General features: G+C 44.0%; 1 protein-coding gene across 1 annotated transcript; it reads left to right on the forward strand.

Moving 5' to 3' along the window:
- Nucleotides 1–4221: 4221 nt before the first annotated feature.
- Nucleotides 4222–10390, forward strand: LOC311121995 (liprin-beta-2-like). Its single transcript, XM_084196425.1, has 3 exons — nt 4222–4636; nt 6093–6334; nt 10349–10390. Exons 1-3 carry the CDS (start codon nt 4573–4575, stop codon nt 10352–10354), a joined length of 312 nt encoding a protein of 103 aa, XP_084052551.1. The 5' UTR covers nt 4222–4572; the 3' UTR covers nt 10355–10390.
- Nucleotides 10391–11669: the final 1279 nt, after the last annotated feature.

The following is an 11669-nucleotide window of genomic DNA, read 5'->3' on the forward strand; positions in this document are numbered from 1 at the left end:
ACTAAAAGGAATCCAATAAGCCATCAGGATGCACCCTGTGGCCATACAAGTGTTTAGGGGTCTGAAAGGAAGACTAGGTAGAGTGCGTAAACACACTGACAAACACACATAGAAGAAAACACACATCGTCCCTCTATAGAACACTTACTACCAACACACCCACATGTACATTAACCCTCTGAAACACATACACACACCCTGCATTTATCTGGCCACTAATGGTCTTGGCTGGAGGATGAAGGCATTTGTTATCGTCTTCTGGAGAGGCCAAGGTTTGTTCATAATCACTACCCAGGAGGCACCACTCTGATCTCTCTGTGCCAGTCTTTGTGTGCGGCTCTCTGTGGATTCACCCAGGCTCACTGCCCTGTAAAGCAATTTAATCTTCACCGGACTGCAAGAGCCTTACTGCCTTTACAGAGAGCTGCAGGGCTAAACTGTAGCCAAACACTGAACTGGCAGTTTTTTATCGTTTTCAAATTAATGGCAACATTAATGATCTTTACTATCATTGGATAAAAAACATATTACACATGTAACAGTCTTGGGAGGATAAAAGACTCTGCAGCCATTTAACAGAGAGAGAGAGAGAGAGAGAGAGAGAGAGAGAGAGAGAGAGAGAGAGAGAGAGAGAGAGAGAGAGAGAGAGAGAGAGAGAGAGAGAGAGAGAGAGAGAGAGAGAGAGAGAGAGGGAGAAACAGGAGGATTCATTGGATAAATGGACTGACATTTTTGAAGGGAATCAATTCAGTTACCCCACTGAAACTTGCACTTGTGTGTAGCCTATGTTATGATGTGTAGACTATTTTATGATATGTGTTGTACTAAACAGTATATTAGAAAACCATTCATGATTGCTTTACATACAACATTTGGTCGTTGACATACTGTATGTAGTCATTTGATGCTCTCTGGTGGCCTTTTAAGGTATAGCAGCACAGTACTGCCTCCCCATGCTCTCCCATACAGATGACAAAGATGGTGAATAATGAAGATGGTGCATAAAGGCTGTTTACCATTTTTTTTTTAAAGGTCAAGGTTTCTGTCTGTGTAAGTGGGCGTTGACCATTTCTTTTCAATGGGAAACTGCCCGATAACAGCTGGCTCTGGTCTACTTACTCCCCCTTCATCCCCGCTCACCCCACCCTGCCACGCCCAATCAGAAAACAATTAGCCTGTGAGATGTTTCGCTTTCTCTACCGTCTCTGCTGATAGGATGTCAGAGCATTGAAAAAGCTGTAAGTCTACTGTCCTACTGATTTGCGTACACTGTCAAAAGAACACACACTAGTAATTAAATAATAGGTGAAACAGTGGAATATAAACGCTCTATTGCAAATGAATCTGCAACACAATACAATTGAAATTGGGTGATGTGAACACATTACACTACACAAGATGAACAGATCCACATATACAGTATGTTGCGATAGTGTGTAATGTAACATTATTTGTAGCAGCCCGCTGGCTAAATGTACATTATGATACTGTTACTAGGCCATCCTGCCCACCAACAGATGCTACCCATGGGGCAATAACACGGTGAGTGAACATTCTCCCAACGTCATATGTCAATGTAGGTCGAATCAAGTAGAAATGATGCATTTCTGTCAATACAGAAGACAGATTAATGGTTACAGTGTATGGAATGGGATTCAATTCAAAACCTGTACTAGATGTAACATTAGAAGGTATGTTTTGTCAAGCCTAGGGGGCAGGAGAGAGGATAGGTAAGGGCTAGAGCAGGTGGTAGGGGAGGGTGTGTAGATAATATCTCAAATACTCCAACTGTAGAATAATTTTATAATGCCTTATTCCCCACTATAACAGCTATCTGAGCTGTGTTTTTCACTGTAGATCCAGAAGGTTGTTTCTTTCCTCTTGAATTGTGTTGACCGGTACAGAGGTTTGTGGGAGCAAACACAGTGCATGCACCATATCATTAACATGCTTTTGTAATTCCCTGGCCAGAAATAAAAGCATTTATTTTGCAAACAACCGACTGTCTGTGACTAAAATAGGGCTACAAGTCACACTGTTCAGAGTGGATGTCATTATACACTCTCAGAAAAAAGGGTTCAAAAAAGGGTTCTTCGGCTGTCCCCATAGGAGAACCCTTTTTAAGTTCCAGATAGAACCATTTTTGGTTCCCGGTAGAACCCTTTTGGGTTCTATGTAGAACCGTCTGTGGAAAGGGTTCTACATGGAACCCAAAATAGTTTTACCTGGAACCAAAAAGGTTCTAATTGGAACCAAAAAGGGTTCTTGAAAGGGTTATCCTATGGGGACAGCCAAATAACCCTTTTAGGTTCTAAATAGCACCTTTTTTTGTGTACCAAAGACCTTGGAATAACTACAAGATAGGGGTGGTAGGATGATGCAGTACTATGATTCTGGTCAAGGGTTTAATATAATCTGACTAATCTGATAGATTAGTTTTGTTGTGGTGCAGTTCAGTTGGTAGTTTATCACTCCTCTAGTGATTGCATCTCTGCCACTATGGAGCCAGAGTGCTATGAAATGACAACCTTATCTGTGATCCAGTAAGTAGTCTACCTATCGACCCTTGGGTGTGTGTGATTACAACACATTGGCAAACATATGTGTTTATTTAGTTTATAGTAGCCTACTGTAGTAGTGGATTTTACTCTGTGACAGAGTGGGGAATGCTATTACAACATACTGTATGTAGACCAAATAATAGGATCATACCATTACATCTGTGAACAGATTATGTAATAGAATGTATCAATGTGCATTAGGTTTAAAGGTTTATATAGATTTTCCTGTGTGTAGGTTTGTGTGTGTACGCGTGTGCGTGTAATTACACAGTAAATAGCCCGAAACAGGGTGTAGTGACAGAGGTGATGACTGACACCACTGTCTACAGCATCCACAGGGTTTTCATTTGGACTTTGTTATGACAGCCACTGGTCCATGTTTGCATTGGTTATTGGTATGCAACTGTCTGTCATCCTGTTCTACTATTGTATGTCCATCTGTCAGTACAAGGGTCTTATGTGTCCTCCAAATAATGCCGTGCTGGTGCTACCCTAGTGCAGCCAAGACTGACAGCTCTAAAAAGCATGGTATACTGTATTGTGTCTAACTGTCTGATTGACAGTGACATTAGGTAAACTGTGGATGATATACAGAAATGATTGTGACTGGGTCCTGCTGGTCAGTACCATCTTTATACTGATTCAACCTTGTTTCCAGTAAGACAGTATTTTATAACTTCTGTATTCTCACCCTGAGGGCAAAATAACAGCCATAAAAATCATACCAGCCATGAAAAAAGAAAAAACACAAGATAATATTCCAAATAAAAGAAAATCACATTTTATTGGTCACGTACACATATTTTGCAGATGTTATAGCAAAATGCTTATGTTCCTAGCTCCAACATGCAGTAATACCTAATAATACAAAACAATACACGCAAATCCCCAAAATATAAAGAAAGGAATTAAGAAATGTATAAATATTAGAACGAGCAAGTCTGGAATATAAGTCTCTAAGGTGTAGGGTAGAGTACTGGGTGGTAGCCGGCTAGTAACAGTGAGTAAGGTTCAGGGCAGGGTACTGGGCGGAAGCCAGCTAGTGGTGACTATTTAACAGTCTGATGGCCTGGATATAGAAGCTGTTTTTCAGTCTCTCGGTTCCAGCTTTTATGCACCTGTCTCCGCCTTCTAGATGGTAGCAGGGTGAACAGGCCGTGGCTCGGGTGGCTGAGGTCCTTGATGATCTTCTTGGCCTTCCTGTGACACCGGGTGCTGTAGATGTCTTGAAGGGCAGGCATTGTGCCCCCAGGGATGCGTTGGGCTGACCGCACCACCCTCTGGAGAGCCCTGCGGTTGCGGACGGTGCAGTTGTTGTACCAGGCAGTGATAGGCAGTGTACAGTGCTATGGTGATTGCGTCATCTGTGGATCTGTTGGGGCGGTATGCAGATTGTAGTGGGTCTCAGGTGTCGGGTAAGGTGGAGGTGATATGGTCCTTAACTAGCCTTTCAAAGCACTTCATGATGACAGAAGTGAGTGCTACGGGGCGATAGTCATTTAGTTCAGTTACCTTCCGAACCTGTGAATGAAGTTAACGAGAACATCTTAAAGAAATAAAGGGGAGACAAATGGAGTACTTGAAGAAAAACACAAACCCAAACAATGCCAAGGTTGCGTTACCATCCCAAGTGGATAGGACTGCTGACAATGGCAAGAACTCCGCCCGCAAAATGAGAGGAACATTTAAAGCCAAAAGCCACATACATGGAGGATATGTATATGGGAAAAAGGGCTGGGGCAGCTGTTGTTGTTTTGCTGTAAATAGATCTAAGAGGCAAAGAGAACTCCCTAAAGCTCCAGTCAACTGAATGCTGATTATAATCTGTCTGACATGATTGAAAACTGTCCCCATCTCTTACTCCCCTCCCTTCTGCTCCTCTCTGTCTCTCTCTCCGGCTCTACTATCACTCCCTCCATCCCTCTCCCTCTCTCTCGCTTTCTCTATTTCAATTTCTCCTATCGGTGCATGGTGATCCGGTGAGTAACAGTGTATGAAGTAGCCCGTTGCCATGGCGTCAGATGACAGCCACATGCTGGAGGCAGCCTTGGAGCAAATGGATGACATTATCGCTGGTAAGCTTCTATTTTATTAAGACCTCCTCAAAGACAACCCGGCTTGCAATTACTGCTCTCTTTAGACTGGTATTTGGTAATGTCTTGAAGGTTTCATTGAGATTTAAATATATTAACTTAGAGTAGGAATGTTACATTTTGTTCAGTTCTTTCTAAGCATAATCAAAATAAATTGTGTACTTTGGATTTTAGTTGAAATGATGAAAGGAAAGTTCCTCTTAGGATCTTGAAGTTTGAGATACTGGGATTAAGCTTGTTCCAACTAGAGCAGATTTACTGGGGGAAACTCAGCAGGTTTTGAATAGATGGTCCTTGTCAGTAGGCTACTGTACATCAACCATTCTGCTAGTCTTTTACGCTGCCTCTCTTCTTCCCCCACCTGATCTATTCCATGTATACTCTATCATTTATATTACATTTCCATTTTGGTCATTTAGCAGACACTCTTATCCAGAGCAATTTACAGTCAGTGCATTCAACTAAGGTCGATAAAACAACCACATATCAATGTCATAGAATGAAAAAAACGTTCCTCAATAAAGCAGCTATCAGCAAAATCAGTGCTAGCAAGAAAGACAAATACAACATCCTTGTCTGTAGTTGTCCACCACACTCTATAACTAGCTCTCTTTCCATATTGTTCAGCTCCCCATGTTTTCTTACAGGGGTGATACATTTCAGTCACCACTGTTTGTCATAACCATAGCAGGATATCAGATGACTCTGTTGGGGTTCCTGTAAGGGGCACAAGACAAAAGGCTCTAATAATAGAGATAGCATAGTGCTAATGACCCCCAGTACACTGCAAGACAGAGAAAACCGTGACATCACCCATAGAGATGGTCATACAGGCTAACATATTGCTAATAATGCTAACAATTCCTGTAATAGGCCTACAGCTAAGGTGACATGAGATCATGAATATATATCTGTGCAGACTAGTGCAATATTTAAAAGACCATCAGAGCACAGCACTTTGACACACTGCCTTTACTCAGAGAAGCAGTCAATACACCATGCAATGTCCCTACAATATCCCTATAGGGAACACTTGAGTTTTCAAAGCTGACAGCGTTCAGGCACTGTTGTAGCTAGCGTTGTAGTGGGAGGGTGCCCTCCAGTGGTAATGCTAGGTAGCAGTTGGATGTTTTCAATTATTTCACACATTATGTTGATGTATTCAGTGACTCACATTGGAAATTCAAACTGGCATGATATATTCATCAGCACATAATACTTTCACTCAGCAATCCTAACAGCCTGTTTGTGGAGCAGTCACATACAATATAGTCAACAGCAAACAGTTTATAGTAATCTGATTTCAGAAAATCAAAACAAGTCAAAATGGATTGCTAGACTCTGGGATAGCTAGTTTTATGGCTCTGATGGCTGTATCACCCCTATGATATGTGCCCTAACCATAACTTGAATCTAAATTATTTCATTTTATTGGCAGGAGGGTTCTGCGAGGCCTTCTTGAAGTTTGGGGCCCAGGGTTACCACTCCCAGGGTTCGAACTCTGCCCCCACCTTTGCCCTCACCTCAGCCATTAACCCCAACATCAGGGTGCTGCAGCTGGTAGAGGATCTCAGGGTAGCCCTGGAGGGCCAGGTGGACCAGGAGGAGCATGACTCCATGAGCAGACAGGTCCCCATGGACACAGCACACACCCTGTTAGATTGGCTGGAGAAGGGAGGGGTGAGTAGCTTCAACACAGCCTAAACTCACTTCACACACTAAACTGGCTAGTGTGGTGTATTTATTCAGGAAACCTTGTTACTGGGTTCTATTGAGCATATGAACCATCTTTCAGAAGGGGGGGGGGGGATATTATGGGGTGGAATAGAGACAAAAATAACAAAGTGATAGTGTTTGTGTAGGAGACGGAAAGGGATAAAAAGAGAGAGACAGACAGAAAGCGAGAGAGAGAGAGAGAGCGAGAATAAAAGAGAGAGAGAGAGAGAGAGAGGGGAGGAGAAGAAAGGGAGGGAGAGGAGCCAGCTGGCGTGGTCTGAGTCGTAGTGCTGCAGTCTGATATTAGAGACTAGCCACTTCTCAGCCTGCCTCTGTCTGGGCTCCAAACCACACAGCCAGGGTCCGACCTAGACACAGCACACCATAGGCTCCCCACTACAGTCTCTCTGCAGCGAGAGAGTAGGAGGGGAAGAGGAGGAAGAAGCAGATAGAAGGATTCAAGGGGATTAACAGTGATAAAGTATCTTTCTTTCAGAAGCTCTGTTAAGTTTCTGAGTCTCTCTCTCTCTCTCTCTCTCTCTCTCTCTCTCTCTCTCTCTCTCTCTCTCTCTCTCTCTCTCTCTCTCTCTCTCTCTCTCTCTCTCTCTCTCTCTCTCTCTCTCTCTCTCTCTCTCTCTCTCTCTCTCTCTCTCTCTCTCTCTCTCTCTCTCTCTCTCTCTCTCTCTCTCTCTCTCTCTCTCTCTCTCTCTCTCTCTGATAAGTTACAGTGTAGAGTTTGAGGAAGAAAATAGTCAAAGCTACAATGGGCCAACAGAATGGAGTATAACATTGATTTCTATAAGCATGTTGCCTAGCTGAAAAAGGTAAGAGACTTTTTGAGGTTTCACTTTCATGCTTTTCCCTGCTTATATATCTGTATAGAGGAATCTGGTTATTGTTATTGTACACAGACAGGGAAATCGCTTGCATACTGGAGATGCACATGGAGAAAGACTTGTGTTGTGGAGTTGTTCATTGTAACACAGTTGATTGATAGTACAGACTCATCTGTTTTGACCGTAAACTGGAAAGTTCTGTGTCATAGTAGTCACCTGTTCTATTGTCTGTCATTTCTGCACCTTCACAGAACAAGGCCCTTCAATTAAAAGTTGGTATGGGAAAAGCTTGGCAATTGTTGAAGAGCAACAGGTAGCATTCAATAAAACATGGTAACCACCTTTCTGGAAAACACTTTGAACTCTCATATTACATTTACATTTTAGTCAATTAACAGAAGTTCTTATCCAGAGCATACATTTCCATACCTTTTTTACTTTCTTGTTCGTACTGGTCCCCCATGGGAATCCAACCCTGGCATCTACCACCTGAGCCACACAGGACCCAACTCTCCCTGCGTTTCTTTACTGTGCAGGAATAATACTTATACCCGAAACTCTGCAGGCGATTGTGATTGGATGAGCTTCTACATAGCCTTCATACATGGCACGATAACAGGAAAACTTGATTTCCGTATAGTTCAATTAGCAATATGGCTAATCTGTCAATCCATCTGTTGAGGAACTTGTACAGAATTTTAATGAAGAATGTGTGAAGGGGAGTAGGAACGGGCCGGACCGGGCTGGCGACGCGCACCACAGGCTTGGTACGGGGAGCAGGAACGGAGCGGGCTGGCGACGCGCATCACAGGCTTGGTGCGAGGGACTGGAACAGGCCGGACCGGGCTGGCGACGCGCACCACAGGCTTGGTGCGAGGGACAGGAACAGGCCGGACCGTGCTGGCGACGCGCACCACAGGCTTGGTACGGGGAGCAGGAATGGGCCGGACCGGCTGGCGACGCGCACCACAGGCTTGGTGTGAGGGACAGGAACAGGCCGGGCTGGACTGTGGAGACGGACTAGAGGTCTGGAGCGGAGAGCTGACACAACCCGTCCTGGCTGAATGCCTATCTCCACACCCTGTGTGTGAGGCATCAGCACAGGACGTACAGGGCTGTGCACTCGTACTGGCGCTACAGCACGTGGCACTGGCGCAGGATATCCGGGACCGAGGAGGGGTACTGGAGGCCACGAGCGTTGAGCCGGCACACTCCGTCCTGGCTACATGCCCACCTTAGCACGACACGTGCGTGGTGCTCGCACAGGACGTACAGGACTGTGCCGGAACACTCGCGGCACAGTACGTGGCTCCGCATAACCCGGAGCCTGCCCAGTCTCACGCTGCCTAGCCTGAGTACGGGGAGTTGGCTCTGCTCTACCTCTAGGCTCCGCCAACCATCCTTCCAGCCCCCCAAACCTGGTGGCCTCCTCTCCTAGATCGCCGATGCGCCCTCTAGCTGCCTCCAGCAGCCCCGTCATCCACGCCGTGTGCCCCCCCAAAAAAATTACTTGGGATTGCCTCTCGCGTGTCCGTCGTCGGCACGGTTGGCACCGTTTCTCCTCTCCTGCCTGGGCATTTAATATTGCCCATGGCCCTCTGCCCGCGAATATGTCCTCCCAAGACCACCATTCGCCCACCTGGGACATCGCCAACTTCTCCTGTTTGGCACGCTGCTTGGTCCTCTCTTGGTGGGATCTTCTGTCACGATCGTTATGAGAAGCGGACCAAGGCGCAGCGTGATAGGCGTACATACTTTATTAAGTGTTCACAACAAGAACAAAAACAACAAAACGATACGTGAAGTCCTAGGTAATACAACAAACCATACGGAACAAGATCCTACAATAAACTAGTGAACACAGGCTGCCTAAGTATGGACCCCAATCAGAGACAACGAGCTACAGCTGTCTCTGATTGGGAACCACCCTGGCCAACATAGAAATAAACGATCTAGAACAAAACCCATAGAAAACTAAACATAACAAGTCCACACCCTGGCTCAACATTTAAGAGTCACCAGAGCCAGGGCGTGACAACTCATTACATTTTGAGTGCTTAGCAGGACAGGAAAACGGTCCAATTCACTCACTTACAGTATCTAGAGAACATCCTTAGTCATTCCTACAGCCTCTGATCTGGCAGACTCACTAAACATGCATGCTTTGTTTGTAAATTATATCTGTGTTGGAGTGTGCACCTGGCTATCCGTAAATAAAATACAAAACTAGAAAATGGTCTGGTTTGCTTAAATGATTTATACTTTTACTTTTAATGCTTAAGTATATTTTAGCAATTACATTTACTTTTGGTACTTAAGTATATTTAAACCAAATACTTTTAGAATTTTACTCAAGTAGTATTTTACTGTGTAACTTTCACTTTTACTTGAGTCATTTTCTATTAAGGTATCTTTACTTTTACTCAAGTATGACAACGGGGTACTTCTTTCACCACTGGTCATCAGCCTATACATTCTCTCCCTACATATGGGACACTTTAGAAGATGAGGCGTGACACCATTTAGATGATGGTGATGATGCAATGTTCACTATAAGCAGGGCAATTTCCCATTTCTATGAAGCCTACAGGATGCTTTGGAAATAGAATTAGGAATTAGAATACTAGAATGGATATGAACCTTCTTATGATTGTCTAAAGCATCAGCCATTTTGGTCAGGGACTTGGTCAAACATTGTTTGCAGTGCTGTAATAAGATATTGTGTAAAACAATGAATTTGGAGATTATCTGCATTGTATGTTTGCTAGCTATAGCCAGCCATTTTTAGAGGCATGATTCCATACATTTTTCAAATTGTGCCAATATGCCAATATTCCATTTAAACAATGCAGTCAATCCACAGCATACACTTGCTGAAATCAGTTGATGATAGGATTTAGACAAGTTTTAAATGCAACAAGTACTGATATTGTATAATATAATAACACTCACAGCTTTCTAAGAAAATACATATGTTGACATTTACGGTCTGTTTACATATATTTTAGAGGCTATTTAGACCGAAAATGTGTATAAACCTGTATAAACTGTATTTATAATTATACGTCAATATTTTGGGGTTACAATATTTCTATTACACAACTTCTGATATTTATCATACCTTTCTTTTCTTTTCTTGCAGAAGTAAAAACAGGAAATGCATCACCGATGCCTCTACTGCCATTCATTCCAATTAGACTGGTTTGGATTTCTCCTGACGAAAATAGCTGCCTTTATCACCCCCTTCTATAACTGTGAGGGATTATGACATAGACCCTTTTGTAATTTAATAGGATCTCTATGGAGTCGACCACCAGACGACATGGACAGATAAACTGTCTTTCTGTGTGTGTGTGTGTGTGTGTGTGTGTGTGTGTGTGTGTGTGTGTGTGTGTGTGTGTGCTATATGTCATATGGAGAGAGCACCACTTTCTTCCTCACACAACATCAATAAATTAGAGTACCAGCCACACAGTGATGATATCTTTGTTATCTCATCCCAGCTAGGGAGGCCAATGTAAATGTAATTTTCTTCCATGCTTTTTTCTGTATCGTTATATCAATGCTAAGCAGGGCATTGACATGGACCATCATAAAGAGAGAGTGTAAATCACCCCCTACCACTAGTGCTCTCAACAGACATATACTGTTGCTACTGCACTATAGAAAAAGCCTCTGCTCCCCTTTACATTCAGCTAGCTGCAGTCTGTTTATTTTCTGTTGTCTATGATCCCTCTTTTCTCCTCTGTCTAGCATATAGCATCACTTAGGCCGTTGGTTAGAGTTGCTGTGATGTAGATAAGGCCTCTCATCCCTGACTGATATAAACCAGGCCGTTAGCTAGCTGCGCTGCTGTTGGATGTTGCCGCGCTACAGATGAATAATTCAGTTGTCATTAGTATGCGCAGTGTCACAGGTCTCTCTGAGCGCCTTTATGACAGCCAGCCTGCCGTCGCCTCTTGTCTGGTTAACAACCACGACCCATGGTCCTGCCGTCGCCTCTTGTCTGGTTAACAACCATGACCAATGGTCCTATAGTCGCCTCTTGTCTGGTTAACAACCACGACCCATGGTCCTGCAGTCGCCTCTCGTCTGGTTAACAACCACGACCAATGGTCCTGCAGTCGCCTCTCGTCTGGTTAACACCTACGACCCATGGTCCTGCAGTCGCCTCTCATCTGGTTAACACCTACAACCCATGGTCCCGCAGTCCACCTACACCAACCATTACTGTATGACAATAGGAGTGTGTGAGTGTGACGTGTGTGCCTGTGAGTGTGTGTGTGTGTGTGTGTGTGTGTGTGTGTGTGAGTGAGTGCATGTGGTGTGTGTTTGTGTTTGTGCGTGTGTGCGTGCATACCTGCAAACCTATCATTAGTGGTCTGAGTGAAGTGGATAAGCTACTGTGATCCATCCAGGTACCTACAGAGGTGTTAGCCTATCACGTTGTGTGAGCTTTTATC

This window comes from Coregonus lavaretus (assembly GCF_964263955.1).
Source record: "Coregonus lavaretus genome assembly, contig: HAP1_SCAFFOLD_3585, whole genome shotgun sequence".
NCBI lineage: Eukaryota > Metazoa > Chordata > Actinopteri > Salmoniformes > Salmonidae > Coregonus > Coregonus lavaretus.